An 18,522-nucleotide genomic window follows, 5' to 3' on the forward strand; every position below is an offset into this window, starting at 1 on the left:
GTAGATGGCCCAGAAATGTTTTATAGCTGGACATGAGCATAAGGAACCCAAAAGGTCTTCTATAGGAATACCTTCTGCTCGTATTTAAAAATACCTTCTTGTCGGCTATAAGAATACATTTTCGTCCGGTAGAATAAGATATTTTGGTTTTCTTTAAGAATATTTTTAGGTAATATAATAGTCGTCATTCAGATTAAGAAGAAAAAAATCCAGGTTTTTCAGATATTTTTACTTTTAATGTATTGAAGTAGATCTAAATGTTTAGAGTATTAAAATAAAATTTAGCATTAAAAAATTTATCTTTAAAAAATCCACGCACAAATATAGCATTTAAAAATTATACTTCAAAAAATATGCGTCCAAATTAAGCCTTGAAAAATGTATCTTTTAAAATTTTATGCCTAAAGTTTGCATAGAAAAATTAATTTAAAAACCAGTGAGCGGAGGAGTATAGTCGGACGGACCATACGATAACCTACACAACTTCCACTGAACTCTATTCTGAGCCTGGGAAATATTTCGTGATATTTGCACCCTCTTGCCCGATTAGAGCTCAACAGCACATCTACCTTACACTGACATATGTTTCGAATATTAATAATATTCAGTACAGCCCTTTTAATTACTTGTCCAGATTCCCTTCACCGTGGGTTGTGTTGTGATGTTCGATTTATAATTGTGGCCTATAGATCGACTCAAACAAAAACAAAAAAAAAAAAACACACACACACACAAAAAATTAAGTCTTCGGTCCACTACATACCAAAATTATTATCTGATCAACGCCGAAAATAATAGGAGTTGTCCTTGACCACAACTGGAAATTTTCAGAGCGACCAGCGCCATATTTCCGCCCTTTAGTGTGGTAATGGGTTACTAAATAATATCTCGGTACGTAAACACCTGTAAATATTTAAGTGTAACTCCCACGTCTGAGTACGTACGACCATATAATTGGTATCAATTTAAAGGTCAACCACTCCTCTTGGATATACAATCAACTTCTCGGGTCTATGTCCTTCAGGGGCAAATACATAGGCAATAGAATACAAAAGTTGTAATTTTTCACACAAAAGTCAGGGTCCATTTGACCCCCTAAATATTGATCGATATTTATCAAAACAGGCATGCTTATTCTTTGGTCCTATCCCCTTCTCTCTGTAAAAATTCGCGATGTTTGGGCCATAATTGCGGCCTATGGAGCGACCAGAAAAGCCGACACGAATTTAGTATTTGGTTCATTTTATCCCCTAAATGTTAACTGATCTTTACCAAAAACAATAGGGGTCTAGGATATACAAATCCACTCATCTTACATGCAAAATTTCGTAAAAAAGATGGGTCTAGAAAACATAACTTAAAAAAAATGTGGCCTGTATCGTGTTTACAAAAAATGGACAGACGGAAAATCGGACACACTATGCTACCTAGAAAAATTAAACTCTAAAAAAATCCCCGCCTTAAAGTAGCCTTGAAAAATTGATCTTTTAAAAACTGTTGGGGCTGCACAAAGCTATAATACCCTGACAACATAGTTGTAAAAAATTAATCCTAAAAATCGACGTCCAAAGGTAGTCTAGAATAATTAATCTTTAAAAAATCCAATATATCATTGAAATTTATTTTTTTTTTAAAAAAATCGACCAACCGTAATTTATCTTAGCTGAATAGTATTTTTATAAAAAAAATTTTTAAAGAAATTTTCGATTTTTTTAATTTTAATATCATTCCATTCCGCCAGCTACTTTATAAATAACTTATAAGAAAATTAAATGTTAGTTTCTAAAGAAATTAAGGGTTGCTTGATAATGACGATGATGATGATAATGAGAAGGACGATGATACAACCAAACTAAAATCAAAAGGAACAAACGAACAAAATGCCATATAATTTTCCTATTATCTATACAAACCCACACGTCACTCAGGTATGGCCCTCTTACTAGCACATTTTCTTCTACACCTCCCCATGGAGATATAACACAAGCTCGGTATGGCCTTATGGATTTGCCTCTAAACCTTCTCTCCCCTGGCAGTTATATTAACAATGAAAGAAGAGTAAAACAAAATACATATATATTCCAAATAAATTTTGGCAAAAATACCGTCAAGAAAAGTAGAAAAAAAACACAAATATCTTATAAATTGAAAGTAGGGAATGTCTGTAACAAGGACATAACAAAAGGATACATTGGAAAGACCTCAAGAAAATTGTAGGCAAAAATCTTCTTTCCGAAAAGAATTTGTTTTTTCTTTTCTTGTGTTTTTTGGCTGACAAGTATTTAGCTAAAGTTTATTCTTAAGTAAAAATAATAATGGCAGGATGGGGGGAGGGGAGAGATAGAGGTAAAGGAAGATTTCCACAGAATAACAACGTTTTTTCCACCAAAACAATGAAGAAAAAAAACTAACAAGCAAAAACATATGAATTGCCTCTTTCAAAAATGAGCTGTTCTTCTGTGTCTTTTTTTCTTTTCTTGCTGCTACCTCAAAACAAAAAAAAAACAACAACAAAGAAAACGACCATTTTAATGTTTTGTTTTATCTGTAAATTTGTACTTTTGTGAATGAAAATGCTGCTATTTTGTTGTTTTCTTTTTCTTTGTTGTTGTTATTTTTTATTACTATGCTTTAAGGAAAAATGCTTTTACCAAAATTACCTTTGCCCAGCAGGTCGAGCAGCAAAAAAACAACAACAGCGAAATAAGATATAGAAACAATTACTGCATTTCCAAAGAAAAATAGAGGACAAGCAAAGAATACAAAGAATAAAATATATAAATGACCAGAGAGAATATTTTCGGTTTTTTTGTTTTTTTGGGAGGTAGGGACATTAAGGTCACATATAGTTGTGGCAGCATTGAAGACAAAAAGAAGGCGTTTTTGCCACTGCAGCATTTTTCCAAAACATTTATTTCATATGATTGGTACTAAAAAGAGAGTATGTTGAGATATTTTTTCCAAATAATAATAGTGTAGGGTTTAAAGGGCCATACAAGACATATGATATATATTGTGGATCAGAATAAAATTCCATGTCGGCGCTGGGCGATTTTTTTTTTTTTGGTTTTTTAAAGGTCCTCACTTCATTTGTCATTCTGAATAGCTTCAATTTTGAATTTCAGGTTATCAGTTAATAGAAGAAAACCTGCCGAAAGGTTCGCCACTTTTATATACCCTTTCATACCCTATACAACTATGTTATCAGGTTATTATAGCTTTGTTCAGCCCCAAAAGTTTGTAACGCCGCGAAATATTGGTCCTAGACCCACCTTTAAGTATACCGATCGTCATATCTCGACTAGCTGAGTCGATCTAGACATGTGTGTGTGTGTCCGTCCGTCTGTCCATTATAATTTGTAAACACGATAAACAGGCCACAGTTATGGACCAATCTTCACGAAATTTTGCATGTAGGATGGGTTCTGGCCAATGAAGACCCCTATTGTTTTTGGTAAAGATCGGTTAATATTTAGGGATGAAATGGACCAAATACTTAATTTTTGTAGTTTTTACTGGTTGCTCCAGAGACCGCAATTATGGCCTGAACATCACGAAATTTTACATGGAGAAGGAGATCGGGCCAAAAATAAGCATGCCTTTTCTTGATAAAGATAGGTCAATATTTAGCGGGTCAAATAGACCCTGACTTTTGTGTGAAAAATTACAAAATATGTATTCTATTGCGTATATATTTACCCCTGAAGGATATAGACCCGAGAAGTTGATAGTATATGCAAGATTAGTGGTTGGCCTTTAAATTGATACCAATTATGTTGACGTATGTATACGGATGTTCGAGTTACACTTACATTTTACAGGTGCTTACGTATACATATATTATTTAATAACCCATTACAACACTGAATTGCGGAAATATAGCGCTGATCGCCTTGATTTGATTTTTCATGAGGATCCAGATATGATCAGGGACAACGCTTATAATTTTTGGTGATGATCAGATAATAATATTGGGATTAAGTGGAACTTAATTTTTTGTGTTTTTCGAGTCGATCTATAGGCCACAATTGAAAGCCAAACAGCACAACACAACCCACGGTGATGGAAATCTTTGAAATTTTTAATGAGGATCCAGGTATGGTCAAGGACAAAGCCTATAATTTTCGGTGATGATCAGATAATAATATTGAGGCCACAATTGAAAGCCGAACAGCACAACACAACCCACGTTGATGGGAATCTGGACAAGTAATTAGAAGGGCTGTACTGAATATTAGTAATATTTGTTGACCTCTAGTCGGTCAAATATAGTCAAATATCGTGAAATATTGTCCATGCTCAGAATATAGAACCAGAGAAAGTTAGATTTTCGTGGAAATTGTGTAGGGTATCATATGGTCGGCCCCGTCCAACTATTTTGCTCCGCTTATTGGTTTTGTTTTGAAAATTTAAAAATCCTAGCTCCTTTTGCAAATAGAAGTGATTGTTATTTGACAATTTTTAATTCAAAAAGAATAAAAAACTTTGTCAAAAAAAAATTGTCCATGTTTTCACATAGGTTCCAGGTAATTGTCCCACCTCATATTTAGTATTTTGACAGAGCAGATTTGTGTTATTCAAAGAAAAAATTTTCAAGACAAATAATTGAATATTCCATAATAATGAGGATGATATACAGATTAAATTGAAAAACAATATCAGCCAAATATGCACCACGACCATGATACCCAAATCACAAGGTGGATGTCCTATGTTCTCAATATACTCAAGAATTATTTTTTTAAAGACTAGAATTGTCGCCAAGCTATTGGCGTAATCCTTGCGTTTCATGTGGCATCTATGTGTTAAATCACCAGATGATGCGGTTAGCATATTTTGACCTGGTTAACATGGTTCGGAAATTTTCCCAAAAAAGCTGAAGTTGATTATATATTGTGTATGTTGCACACCCGATAGCCCAATCCGTTCACCGTAACTATTGGAAGCAAATTTATTTTCGAAAGAGTAAGGATCAATGAACCTCCTGACTATAAACCGAATCAAACAGCAATCAAACTTTGTTATGGTTTCTGAACAAGAACACTTGACCTTTCCAAGACCAAGATGCAAATTAATACTTGTTTTTGAGTTTCTCATAGCATCAACTAAAAGATCAATAAATGCATACATTTTTTACATATCGCATTGCCAATAATATAAAATAAATTTTCAATATAAATTTTAACATATCACATAAACAATTGTACTACCACACTTATTTTAAGTTACCATGTTAATCACGATGAAAGACATAAAATATTAAGCCCTGCCTAATTTTAATACAAATTATCGATTTTTTCTTCGAAATTACTGTTAAGTGTAAACAAAAAATTCTATCACTCTTCTCCAAGTACCCTTTTGCCATTTTAAAATGCTATTTTTCCGTACTAAACCGTTATTAATTTTTAAATTATTTCAAATGCTTCGTTCGATTCCGTTAAATATTTAATTCGAATACCGTTTATTGCAATAATCTACCGGGTGAAACACAAAATTATTTCAATTAATTTCAAATTCGTTAGATATATAATTCTATATATTGCATTGAAGGAATTAACACAGTTTTCAAAATAATTGGCCAGCAAAAAAATATTTGCGGCAATTTTTGAAAACCCTTTCACAATAAACATAATTAGCTCAGTGATGATTATCCAAAAACGTGAGCGATTGGAATGATGAATGCCAGTGAATTTCTTTTCTTCTTTGACGGTCACCCTCACATCTAACATCAACAACCGAAATTAGTGACTCGTTTATACATTTAATTAAATAAAATTGCGTAGAATGGCAGAAAGTGAGAGGAAAAGAGATATAGAAATAAAAAACAAAATAACATTTTGATTCCTTAGCTATTAAATTGAGGGTGGCCTGTTGTATTGGGATTTTGAAAAGATATGGAGAGTGGTTGTTTATTTAAAATTTCGGATGGTGTATCGTTGGTATGTGTGTGCGTAGTTTTAGCACATCAATAAAACAACAAAAATTCAAGCAACACACAATTAGATATAAGTGTGTTGTATTATAATATTTTGGGTATTTTACAGATTTTTTGCATGTTTGAAAATCAGCTGTGAAAAGGACTTTGATTTAAATTCAATCTAGAATATTGCAAAACAAATAGGATGTGTGAATTGGAATTGAATAATTTCTCGACATAGGTATGCACAACCGTCTATTCATTTCTGTAGTCATCCAAACAAATTCGACAACAGTGCCACTATGTTTTGAGTGCCACCCGACATTTTTTTTTTTTTTTTTGAAAACTTTAAAACAAAATTTTTATATTTAGATTCTCCTCTTATAACCTTTTTCGCTTATATGTGCTCATAAGACTTTTTTGTCAGTGTATATTTCGCAATATTTCAAATTTTTCTGCTGCCTCCTTTTTATCACTGTTTCTTTTTCTTCGTTTTGTGTTAGACCATCAACATTCATACAATTATAACCAACCATTTATTATCATACGTTTTATGATAATTCTGAATGTTTATTTCTAAAGAATTTTGAATATATCCACTACCATATAACGATTTTGAAAACTTATTGCGGTTTTGTTGCTTTCTTCCTTTATTTGGATGATCATTTCACAAAACGACAAAACAAAAAAGTAAAATATAGACAGTTTACTCTTCGGGATGACTCTGTGTAACAGAGATCCCCTGCAGCCTTTATCCTGTGTATAGAAGATTTTTGAAAGGATATTTTCGTTAGAAAATTTTTGAATACCTTAGGGCCATACCTTAGAACTTGTAGATTTCAAGAGCCTTTTCATATTTTATTTTATTATACCCTTCACCACACTGTGGTACAGGGTATTATGTCTTTGTGCATATGTTTGTAACAGGCAAAAGGAATCGAAATAGACACATGGTTCCTTTTGAGAATATGCATAGAATCACTTTCTGAGTCGATTTATGCATGTCCGTCTGTCCGTCCGTCCATGTATTTTTGTGAGCAATGTACAGGTCGCATTTATGATCCGAATTGGATGAAATTTGGCACAGCCCATTGGTTTGACCCAAGGACGAACCCTATTGAAAATCGGTTCAGATTTAGATATAGCTCCCATACTTATTTTCGTCCGATTTTAGGTAAATGTTGCACCAAAGTCCCTGAAAATCATTAGATTTGCACGAATTTTGGCATAGCGTACTGTATCAAGTCGACAATGATGTGTGCTAAATTTCGGGAAAATCGGTTCAGATTTAGATATAGCTCTTATACATAGTTTCGCCCGATTTTAGGTAAATGGTGCACCAAAGTCCCTGAAAATCATTAGATCTGCACGAATTTTGGTATAGAGTACTGAATTAAGTGTAGAATGACGTGTGCTAAATTTCATGCAAATCGGATGGTGTATGTCTGGTCGGCTGGTGCGCACAATAATCCTCCAAGGGAGTAACCGATTTCTTCCAAATTTTGCACATGGTAATATTTCTTCCAAACTTAGTTCAGGTTCGAAAAATGGGGAATATCGGTCCCCTCGTTCAGTAGCCTGATTTTATAATATCAGGCTATTGAAAAACCTGCTCTGTCTACGGTGGAACGTTAGAAAGACTTATTCTAGAAAGTTCTCATTATATAGAAGACCCTCGGAATGTATCCTCCTTAGAGACTATTATTAAAAATTGTGATGTAGTCGCCCATTTTATAATACATTTATTAGAAGACTTTCAGAAGAGTTTGCTTCTTTAGAAGGTAGAAGACACCTTTATATATAGTTACTGTATATATGAAAATATTTTACAAGTCTTAAAAGAAGAGCTTACATTCAATCAGTCGATGGAAGACACATGGAAGAATTTTTATTTATAGAAGACATCTGAAAGATGTTATGCCCACGAACGATTTTTTCCTCTTTAAAATTTTTCGGAATGAGTTCTGTTCATTCATGAATTCGTATGTATTCTATCTAGCTTAGTTTTAAAGAATTCGATAATGGCTTCAAGGTTCCGGCTTCCTCGGAGTAGGGTTTGAATAACCTCCTTGAATGCCTTTAATTTATAGGAGTCCTTTACAAGATATTCCACCCACAGAAGTCTTTGGAAGGTCCTCAATGTAAACAACACTTTAATAAGGCATTTAAAATATTTTCTTTTTTTTCATCTTCTTCTCCCTTCCGCAATCATTTTCACTCCACCCCCTCAATAAACAACCAGCAAAAAATAATTAAGTATTTAAAAATCGATTATTCATGACCACTTGATCTTCCAATTACCGTTGGTTGTTCATCTGTATTGTTCTCATCAGCATCATCAACAACCCCCAAAAACAATGAAAAATTCTTCTACTAAAAGAAAGAAGGAAACATCATCAACATCCACCCACACACCCCAAGTACTGGTCACGAAGATTCCATCCCCCCAGCCGTGATAAGGCAATTGTGCAATTTAAAAATGAATTGATGGCGGAGAGCATCAGCATCCGTAACATTCAGAGCAGGGGTGGGGAGAAAATGATATCCTTAATATTTAACTGCTATAATTGAAGGTTTTAGGGTGGCAGTATTTCTACTACCAGTCAAGGGGAGATTTACCACCCATTGTGGTTAATCCATTATGTGATTGTTACGCTTAAGTGTTTATCCGCATCAAAAAGGACATAACATATGTTTTTGGAAGTAGATTAAAGGTAGGAAGATATGAGGGGTACCAGAAAAAAATTCAGGTTCTTAAAAGTAAGCCAGTAAGGAAAGTAGTAAAGTCGGACTGGGCCGACTATATGATACCATTCACCACTTTGGGTATATTCTACACATGTATCCTAACAGACGACGCGTTTTTGTTATATATCTGTACCGATTTCAGGGAAACTTGACAGATACTAATTTATATTACTTCAATACGTTTTGTCAATCGGACGAATATATATATATATATATGGGGACTATATCTAAATCTGAACCGATTTTCACGAAACTTAGCACACGTCATTCTAGCCTTAATTAAATACGCTATGACAAATTTCGTGCAAATCGAATGATATATAGGGACTTTGGTACACAATTTACCTTAAATCGGACGAAAATGTATATAGGAGCTATATATAAATCTGAACCGATTTTCACGAAACTTGGCAGACATCATTCTAGACCCTATTCATTACGCTGTGCCAAATTTCGTGCAAATCGAAAGATATATAGGGACTTTGGTACACAATTTACCTTAAATCGGACGAAACTATATATGGGAGCTATATCTAAATCTGAACCGATTTTCACGAAACTGGGCAGACATCATTCTAGACCTTATTCATTACGTTGTGCCAAATTTCGTGCAAATCGAAAGATATATAGGGACTTTGGTACACAATTTACATTAAATCGGACGAATCTATATATGGGAGCCATATCTAAATCTGAATCGATTTTCACGAAACTTTGCACACGTCATTCTCGACTTTATTCATTACTCTGTGCCAAATTTCGTGCAAATCGAAAGATATATAGGGACTTTGGTACACCATTTACCTTAAATCGCAGGAAAATATATATGGGAGCTATATCTAAATCTGTACCGATTTTCTTGAAACTTGGCAGACATCACTCTAGGCTTAATATAATACGGACGAAACTATATATGGGAGCTATATCTAAATATGGACCGATTTTCACGAAACTTGGCAGACATCATTCTAGACCTAAATGATTAGGCTGTACCAAATTTATATATATGGGAGCTATATCTAAATCTGAACCGATTTTTCCCAATTTTAATAGGGTTCGTCCTTGGGCCAAACAAATGAGTTGTGCCAAATTTCATCCAATTCGGATCATAAATGCGACCTGTACTTTGTTTACAAAAATACATGGACAGACGGACGGACGGACGAACATGCATAAATCGACTCAGAAAGTGATTCTATGAATATTCTCAAAAGGAACTATGGGTCTATCTCGATTATTTTTGCCTGTTACAAAGATATGCACAAAGACGTAATACCCTGTCCACAGTGTGGTGAAGGGTATAAAAATATATTTTAAATGAGTTTTTTTTTTCCTCCGTTATGTTGGGCGAATTCAGCCCTAGCTCTGCAAGTATATCGAATATTAAATTTGAAGCAATTCCAACCATCAAAATAGAAAGTTGGAGGTTGAAAATTTTCAGAGTTTCAAGTACTTCTATTTTGTTTGAAATTCAAAAAATAATATGATAGAAATTGATCCGTTATCATACTCTAAGAATCTGCTACTGTTTACTACGATAACAAATTTTCCTTTATGATATCGAGAAAATAGAAAAAAACTAGTAGATTATTGCAGTATGATAACCCTGACAAATTTTTACCCATTCATCACAGAAAAATGTGTGGTTCCCTCACATCATTTCTCTCCCTGACAACTATTTATTATCCCACATAGATTTCAAAATTCATGAACTAATTCGACTCCTATAATGACCTACTAACCACAAAATTGATTACAGTGATTTGAGATTTTTAAAAATCAGTCTTGTATTCAATATTACAGTTATTATCCTTATATCATATTATTAAATTATACACTGCAGGATCTTGCAGTATATAATTAAATAGAAATTTATAATCGACTACGAAAAATCACACACTTACACTTCGTCATAGGCTTATATTATAAAATTCTCTTTATAATTACATAGTCCATCATAACCTCAAATAATTTTCTATATTTTTGTTTTTTTTTTCTTTTTTGTTTCAGTTTAAAACCACCACCCAAAGATGGCGTCACAAAAAGCAATCCCTCGAAACGGCATCGTGAACGTTTAAATGCCGAATTAGATTTATTGGCGTCACTGCTGCCATTCGAACAGAATATTTTAAGTAAATTGGATCGACTGAGCATTTTAAGGCTGTCTGTTAGTTATTTAAGAACAAAAAGTTATTTTCAAGGTAAGTGGAATATAAGAATAACACAAAAATAAATCAGGAATAAACAAATCGAGAACAGAAATATTTAAATAAAGATTTTTTTTGTTGGAAAAAGTCAGGGGCGTTGTTAGAGAATTTTTGAGACGGACATACTCTCTATAATTGTACTCTTAAGACTTGGACCACGAATTTTATACCCGAAATAAAAAAAATAGAAATGAAAATCCCTCAGCTCCAATAATCAAGGATTAGGGATCGGCATTTGACTATTCTTTAATTAAGTACCTCGAATTCTGGTAAAGGCCATAACAGAAAATTGAATTCGAATTAAATGTATTGGGAAATATGACTCAATCCTCAAAAACATTATAGTGAGGACCATGGACCTGTATGGAAAATTTTCTGTAATGCGAATTTTAACATACTTAGACCCGAACTATGCATTTAAGTGCAATCATTAGGAAAATAAGTTCAAAATCCAAGATTAAAAAAAATCAAGATTAAAAAAAATCTACACTGAATTTTACCCTGATTACAGGTGTGAAATTATTATTTTTTAATTACTTGGAATTATTTTACCTTTCACCCCTCCCATCTACGTCACTGCTAGAAAAAATATCCGAATCCGTGTACTTTAAAAATTTTGCCAATTTTACTTTTAGTACACAATATTGGCCTGAAGTCACGCAATATAGTTATATGATAATATTTACCATAGGATAGGTGATGAAGGAGTTTCGCTTTTGGTATTAGTCGTTGTTGTTTTTATTGTTAAGAAATGTTGATGACGTTTTTATATACAAATGTAGTTAAAGTCAGAAGTAGCGTGACCATCAATCAAGTGACGGAAACATGCATCTATTTATCGATATACGAAAATACTTATGAAAATATTTGAGAACAATTGGTATTTTTAGAAATGAACTTTTTTAAGGAATTTTGAATTAGAAAAAAAAAACTGAAGGAAAAAATCTTAGGATATTAGAACATTCTGCAGAAAGAGTACTAAATACGTCCATTGAGAAAAAAACGTTGTGCTCGGCACTTAGAACCTAAGAACAATTTTCTCATATATAAAAGATTCGATAGAAAATATTTTTTACAATTTTCCGTAAGAAATGCGGTACTTAACACTATGGACAATTTTTTGTATAGAAAAAATATCTAGGCCCAGTAAAAGATAAAAAAAGTCCTCATAGACTCAGGTCAATTTTTATATGTTCAAATCCTAATTCTAATTAATGATATTATTTTATAAAATAACACTTAGGCCATGATATCTTTTTTTTTGTAAATAGGAAAACAATAAAAACGAAACTATCTTCAACTAGTCCCAACCCTGCACAATGGGAAAGAAATCAAAACTTTTCAAATAAATCAGATGATAATTTCCTAAAAGGGTCTTTCACCCTCACAATTTGTGAGAAGCGTTTTTTCAGGATCTGAAGACATTTATTTTTTTTTTATTTTCTATGAAAATACATCCTAATAATCTAAGGGCATTTTTTCGGTACGAAAAAACCTCACGAAATCTTGTTTATGTGTGAAAGATCTTATCATCGGAGAACATCTTTTTCCACAAAAAATCAGTGACATGTTTTCTTTAGAATGAAATTGTTTCTGTAGAAACAAATTTAATGTCGAATCACAAATTTTACCACGGATAAATTATTTTTTAATGAAGACAATTGTACTCCTACAAAAAAGCTTGGACCATTTTCTTCTAGAGAAACAATCATCTGGACGTTAGCGCACTTTCATGGGAAACAGTACACAGGGCCGTAGAATATACAAATATCACTGGTTTATTTGCATAGTCGGACGGGGCCGCAGTATAGTCGGGCGGGGCCGACCATATGATACCCTACACAACTACCACGGAACTCTAACTTTCTGCCGATCTATATTCCAAGAATGGACAATATTTCGCGATATGTGCAACCTCTTAACCGATTAGAGGTCAATAGCTCCTATTTCTTGCCATGACATATATTTCGAATTATGTTTTATATCATAATATCCAAATTCCGCCCTACAGTGTGGGTTACTAAATAATACCCGATCCCCTTCTCCATGCAAAAATTCGCGATGTTTGGACCATAATTGCGGCCTCTGGAGCGACCATTTCATCCCCTAAATATTAACTGATTTTTTCCAAAAACAATAGGGGTCTTCATTGGCCAGAACCCATCCTACGTGCAAAATTTCGTGAAGATTGGTCCATAACTGTGACCTGTATCGTGTTTACAAATTATAATGGACAGGCGGACGGACGGACACACATGTCTAGATCGACTCAGCTAGACGAGATGTGACGATCGGTATGTGACGATCGGTATATAGTACCAATAGTTCGCGGCGTTACAAACTTTTGTGGCTGCACAAAGCTATAATACCTTGACAACATAGTTGTGTAGGGTATAAATAGTATTCCTCTTTACTTTAGGACTATTGACCCTGCAAAAAAATATATGGAGATGTTTTTGTCTCCATAGAAAACAAATTAATTTCTGGTTGGAAAATTAATAGATTGAAAATATCTTCAGTACCTGTAGCAAATTTTTCTACAAACCTATGACCTCTAATTTCAATTTAAAACATTGTTTCTATAAAAAAAACGAAGGACATTTTTTAACAGGAAATTTCCTGAAGAGTCGAGAAAATGGATTTTCCTCAGAAAGAAAGCTAAGGAAGCGTTGCTAAACCTCAACGCCTTATGATGACATCTCTTTGAATAAGCCCTTAAAACAAGATGTTTTCTATAAAAAAAATTATCAGGGCCTGAAGAGAAAAAGGACGCATTTCAATACAATATTTTTTATAAAAAACCATAGGATACTTTTTTAGTAGAACATTTTCTCAAGAATATGTTTTCCTCCGAAAGAAAACCAAGGTACAATTTTAAATAAAAAACCTTAGGAACTTATGACAACTTCTCGTTGAGAAATTCCTTAAAATAGGCTGTTTTCTATAAAAAAAAAAATTAGACGAGATATGGCGATCGGTATACTTAAAGGTGGGTCTAGGATCAATATTTCGCGACGTTACAAGCTCTTGGGGCTGCACAAAGCTATAATATCCTGACAACATAGTTGTGTAGGGTATAAAACATCTCAAGGTCTCAATGCGTGGAGGGAATTAAAAAATGCCTGGTCTCGAAAAAATCTCAAGAACTTCAGTCAGTTGGAGTCAGAATTTGAGGACAACATTTTTATGAAATCCTAGGGACAAATATTTTTCTACAAAAATTCTACAGCATCTAAGAACAATTTCCTCGAATAAAATTTAAATTGATTCGATACTAGGTTTAGGACATTTTTTCTTGCAAAGAACGTCATTGGACCGCGTATTTTTCTTCTAAAAATAAATAAAATAATTCATAAATATAATAAAAAATCCTCTGGTTTTGAGGACAATTTTTCCATAAAAAGGTGATGTGAATTTTTCAGAAAAAAAAATATACTTCAGTAGTGTTGGCGGTTTATTTGGGATACCATTTGTATTTTGTTTTTGCAAAATAGTCAGGCTGAATCCCAGTTTGTTGTTTTTATAAAGAACAAGTATTTATTAGTGGGGAAGGTATGAGATTGTTCGCCGAGGGGTAGGGCAGGGAAGACTATCATCAGTTCCCTTAGTTTTTTGTTGAAATATTCTCGCCAGAATCTATTGATTGCTTCTATACAAAAAACCTTTCATACCCAAATGTCTCTTGTAACAAAGCGAATTACTTAGCTGACCAACGATATAAACTGCATGAGAATTTCGCTAGTGCCTCACTTCGAGGTTAACAAGGCATTTACCCCTCGGCGAACAATGCCATACATTCCCCACTAATAAATAGTTGTTCTTTATAAAAAACAATAAACTGGGATTCAGCCTGACTTTTTTGCAAAAAAACAAAAAAAAATATATTCAAAATAATTATCAGGAACAAATTAGACATAATTTGTTTATCAAAAAATTCTCAGAATTTAAGAAAAACTTATTCACCCTTGACATTTGTAGGAGAGGTACCAGAAGGAGTTGGCCCATATTCCCCATCTTCGAATATGAACCAAATTTGGAAGAAAGATTACGATGTCCAAATTTTGGTTGAAATCGGTTACTCCCTTCGAGAGGCTAGACAGACGGACGGACATTTGTAAATCGACCCAAGTTGTCTGAAACGGATTTGGTGCAAATGAGGCACATTTTTGGCTTAGCAACGTGTATATGGCCTCATTTTCCATAAAATCATCTGAACCTGATGACATATTTTGCTTACAGAAAATATTCAAAAAAATAGTTCGATTTATTTAGGAGTTTTAGGGTCTGAAGAGAATATTTTTGATAAAAAGTGGTAATTTTTTGCAATAGAAACCAATTCCCGGAAACTGAAAAAAATCCACATAAACTGGTCAGATTTGGGCCAATTATGCACCGTTTTGTTGTATGATTTGTTGTCATTTTAAGATAAATAACTCTCATGTGTCGCTACAGGGTTATCGTATGTGATCCATTTCTCATCTCCAGTCACCATCCGTTTAAGAAATGGGTCTATCTCATTCCGTTTGGCCAAGTTTTTCCATCTTATTTTTTTTCTGTTAATTGGTGTGGCGCCCAAATATCAAGCTTCTTTTTGAAACCAGCTTTGTGTAAATGGTTTAAAAAGTTTTATGGTCGAGTTTTAGATTCTGGGCGATATTACGACAGCTAACATGCCGGTCATCTTCGATCATTTCTCCGTTTTTATCGAAATTTTCGACCACCGGCCTGGATGGATTTCTTTTTCCTCAACTTATTTTTTAGGTCCACGGGATATTATCTCTGGAGTGATGTGTTGTAGGTTTATTGTAGAAATTATTGCATTCTATCTTTAGAAAAAAATTGGTTCATGAGATAATTATTGTATCGAAAAAAAGTTCTTTAGATCCCGAGGTCAATTTTTTTCTATTTATTAAATTGATGACTAATTTCCCTCTAAAACTTTAGAATAAAAATTCAATTCAATAAGGACAATTTTCCACTAATTACAGTTAATTACTTTTTTGAAATTTAGCTTAAATTAAAATATTTTCTTATAAAATTCTAGAATATCTCTATAAACAGATTTTTGTTTTCACCTATTTTTTGCATTACATTGGCTTATCCTCAATAATATCGCTTCAATATTCTCTATAATACCAAACAACGCCACATATTCTCTTTTTTCCGAGTAACTTGGAGATAAAATATAAATTTATATAGTAATTTTTCGAAAAACTGCGCAAGTCAGGGTCAAAATGGTTTTTCTTTTTCTTCTTGATTTTCCGATACTACTACTGCTCTTGTTGTTATTGTTGTTGCTATTGTTATTTGTTGTTTTTATGTATTTTCTATACAAAAATCCTCATGGTTTTGCTATTTACGGTTATTTGCTATTAAAGTTTTGTAGAGGAGTTCGGGTTTTTTTGCAGAACTTTTGTTGTTACTGCTGCTATTGTTTATATCGAAAACTACCCTTCATTTAGAGAAAAATGAGCTTGGAATTCATTCTAGAATTTGGAGTAGGTGGGGTTTTGGGGGAGGGAGTTGTATTGTCTGTATCTACTCGAGCCATGGGTTTGTGTAGATAATTGTGGCCCATTTCCCAAATGTTCGTCTCCGGGTTCTTCTTCTCCATCGTCGTCGTCTTCTGTTCTTCTGTGCCTTTTGTTTATGTAGTTCAGAAAAAAGGAAAAAAATCTCCCTTCAGCTATCCCTGCCCCATAAATAATGGAAGGGCCTGTAGTGGTTTTGCTAGCTTTCAAGTTTGCTGTCGTTGTTTTGTTTTTGTTGCTGAAGGAACGGGTGCGTCAGACAAAATGCTATTACAAAATGTTGTTATTGTTGTTGTTGGGTTCTTTGTTATGTTTTTGCCATAGCACCTGGGGAGCGTTAGGAAATGACAAGGCATATTGTTGTTGTCGTTGTCTGCTCCCCCCATTCACACACACACACACACCTTCCACCCATTAAATGTTGTACAAACTTCCTATTTAGCATTGGGTTTGAAGTTACCAGAGAGAGAGAGAGGCGTCAGGGGCGAAGAGGTGGAGGGATAAACTTTAATATGGCAAAGTGTTTATTAAAGGTTAAGCGTTTTAGAAAAAAAAAACGAATTCCTAGAGCTTTGTCGAAATGATTAAAGTTAAATAAAATTTTTGTGAACAAAGGCAAAGAAAAGAGGATGAAGGAAAATAAAGTCCAAGAAAAACCATAAAAACCAAATCTTGGTGGGGAATAAGGGTAAATGGCGATGTTGTTGTTGTTTTTGTTCAGAAGAGATATCCTTAGTCAAATCCTTAAAATGGCGTCGCCGCTCTAGTCATTTGGGATTTCTATGGAGAAGACATAGAGACAGCAGCACAAACTAGCAGAAGAAATAGAAAACGACGATGAAGAAGACGAGTTAGTTGAACACACCCTTAGAAGAATTTCCGTTCAAAGGAAATTGCAAAAAGCCACATTTATCTCTTTTTTTGTTTTCTGTGGGGTGGTGGAAAAACCACCCCGCTTTTAGAGGATTAACACAAATCACAAATGGCCAAAAAGATGTAAAACCATAAGAAAAAAAATTGAGAGGTAGAAAAGGATAAAAAAATAAATAAATCACATAACAAAATGGCGTAATTAAGCAAATGCCACTAAAGAAGGATAACAAATCTTTCCAAAAAACTTTTTTCAAATATAAAATTATTTTATTTTACTTTTTCACTTTAAAATGCTTTCGATTGCTTTAAATTTTATTTTTTTCGCTCAGAAAAAAAGACCTGAAAAATAAATAAATAATACATGCAACTTGGCTAACATTTCAAGGTCACCTGGTCAACAATGCAATGCAAAACAGTATCAGGGTACATACTATATAATCAACATAAATACATAACGGTTGTTCCAAGACAATCATCATTCTATCCAAAGCCAACTTCGAACACACTCCACACAAATGCGATACTACCTCCAAACACACACACACTCTTTGAGCAATACAATATTTAACATACTACCAACCCGCAGCAAGTCTGCGTGTCTAAGCGCAAAAAAACCCTCCGCACTCACACACTGCCGTCTATAAGACATAACAAAAAAATTACTTAAATTGGTAACAAATTGCCGACCATCACACATAACAGTCGGTTATTTAGCAATGGGAATAATAATAATACCGCCAATAAAAGGTCAAAACAATGGCAAAGGTATCATCATCGGTCTGGCTGGCTCCTACACCATGTAGGAACATTTGGCATAACAGAGGCCATTAACGAGAAGAAGATGTATGAAAGAATTTATGAAATTCTTTAGAAGATAACAATTGAAAGTGGAGCGCAAGGATCAAGGGCTAGCTGGCAATTTCTATAGCAGAAAATATTCGGGACAAATATCCTTTGTAGACATATTTCATACTTTACATCAGGCATGCTCGGCTATATACGCTACCGTAACTGAGGGTCGATGGGTAAACACATTTTCTCTTTCTTTCTCTTTATGTCAGTCGTTTTTAGTGGTGAATTCTCAGTTACGCTCGCACACACTTGCTCTCAATTTAATTTTGCCCAACACTGCTTTACATAATTAGCTGGCTTGTTACAGAACGGGTTTTCCAAAAGCAGAGCTTAAAAAAGATTTCCAAGCGCGTCGGTCTTGTGCGCAATTCCACCAATTTGGAAGACCACGTTC

At 33.8% G+C, this 18,522-nt stretch overlaps 1 protein-coding gene across 1 annotated transcript in view; it reads left to right on the forward strand.

The window, feature by feature from the left end:
• The window catches only part of LOC133338782 (mucin-5AC), a 128,300-nt gene that overhangs the window by 49,378 nt on the left and 60,400 nt on the right, over nt 1-18,522 (forward strand). Inside the window, exon 2 of the mRNA XM_061546889.1 lies at nt 10,676-10,866. Coding sequence (XP_061402873.1) covers nt 10,676-10,866 — 191 coding nt within the window. The remainder of the gene's footprint in view (nt 1-10,675; nt 10,867-18,522) is intronic.

Source organism: Musca vetustissima, unplaced genomic scaffold (genome assembly GCF_032173495.1).
Source record: "Musca vetustissima isolate MV318-11 ecotype Yass unplaced genomic scaffold, APGP_CSIRO_Mvet_v1 utg29385, whole genome shotgun sequence".
NCBI lineage: Eukaryota > Metazoa > Arthropoda > Insecta > Diptera > Muscidae > Musca > Musca vetustissima.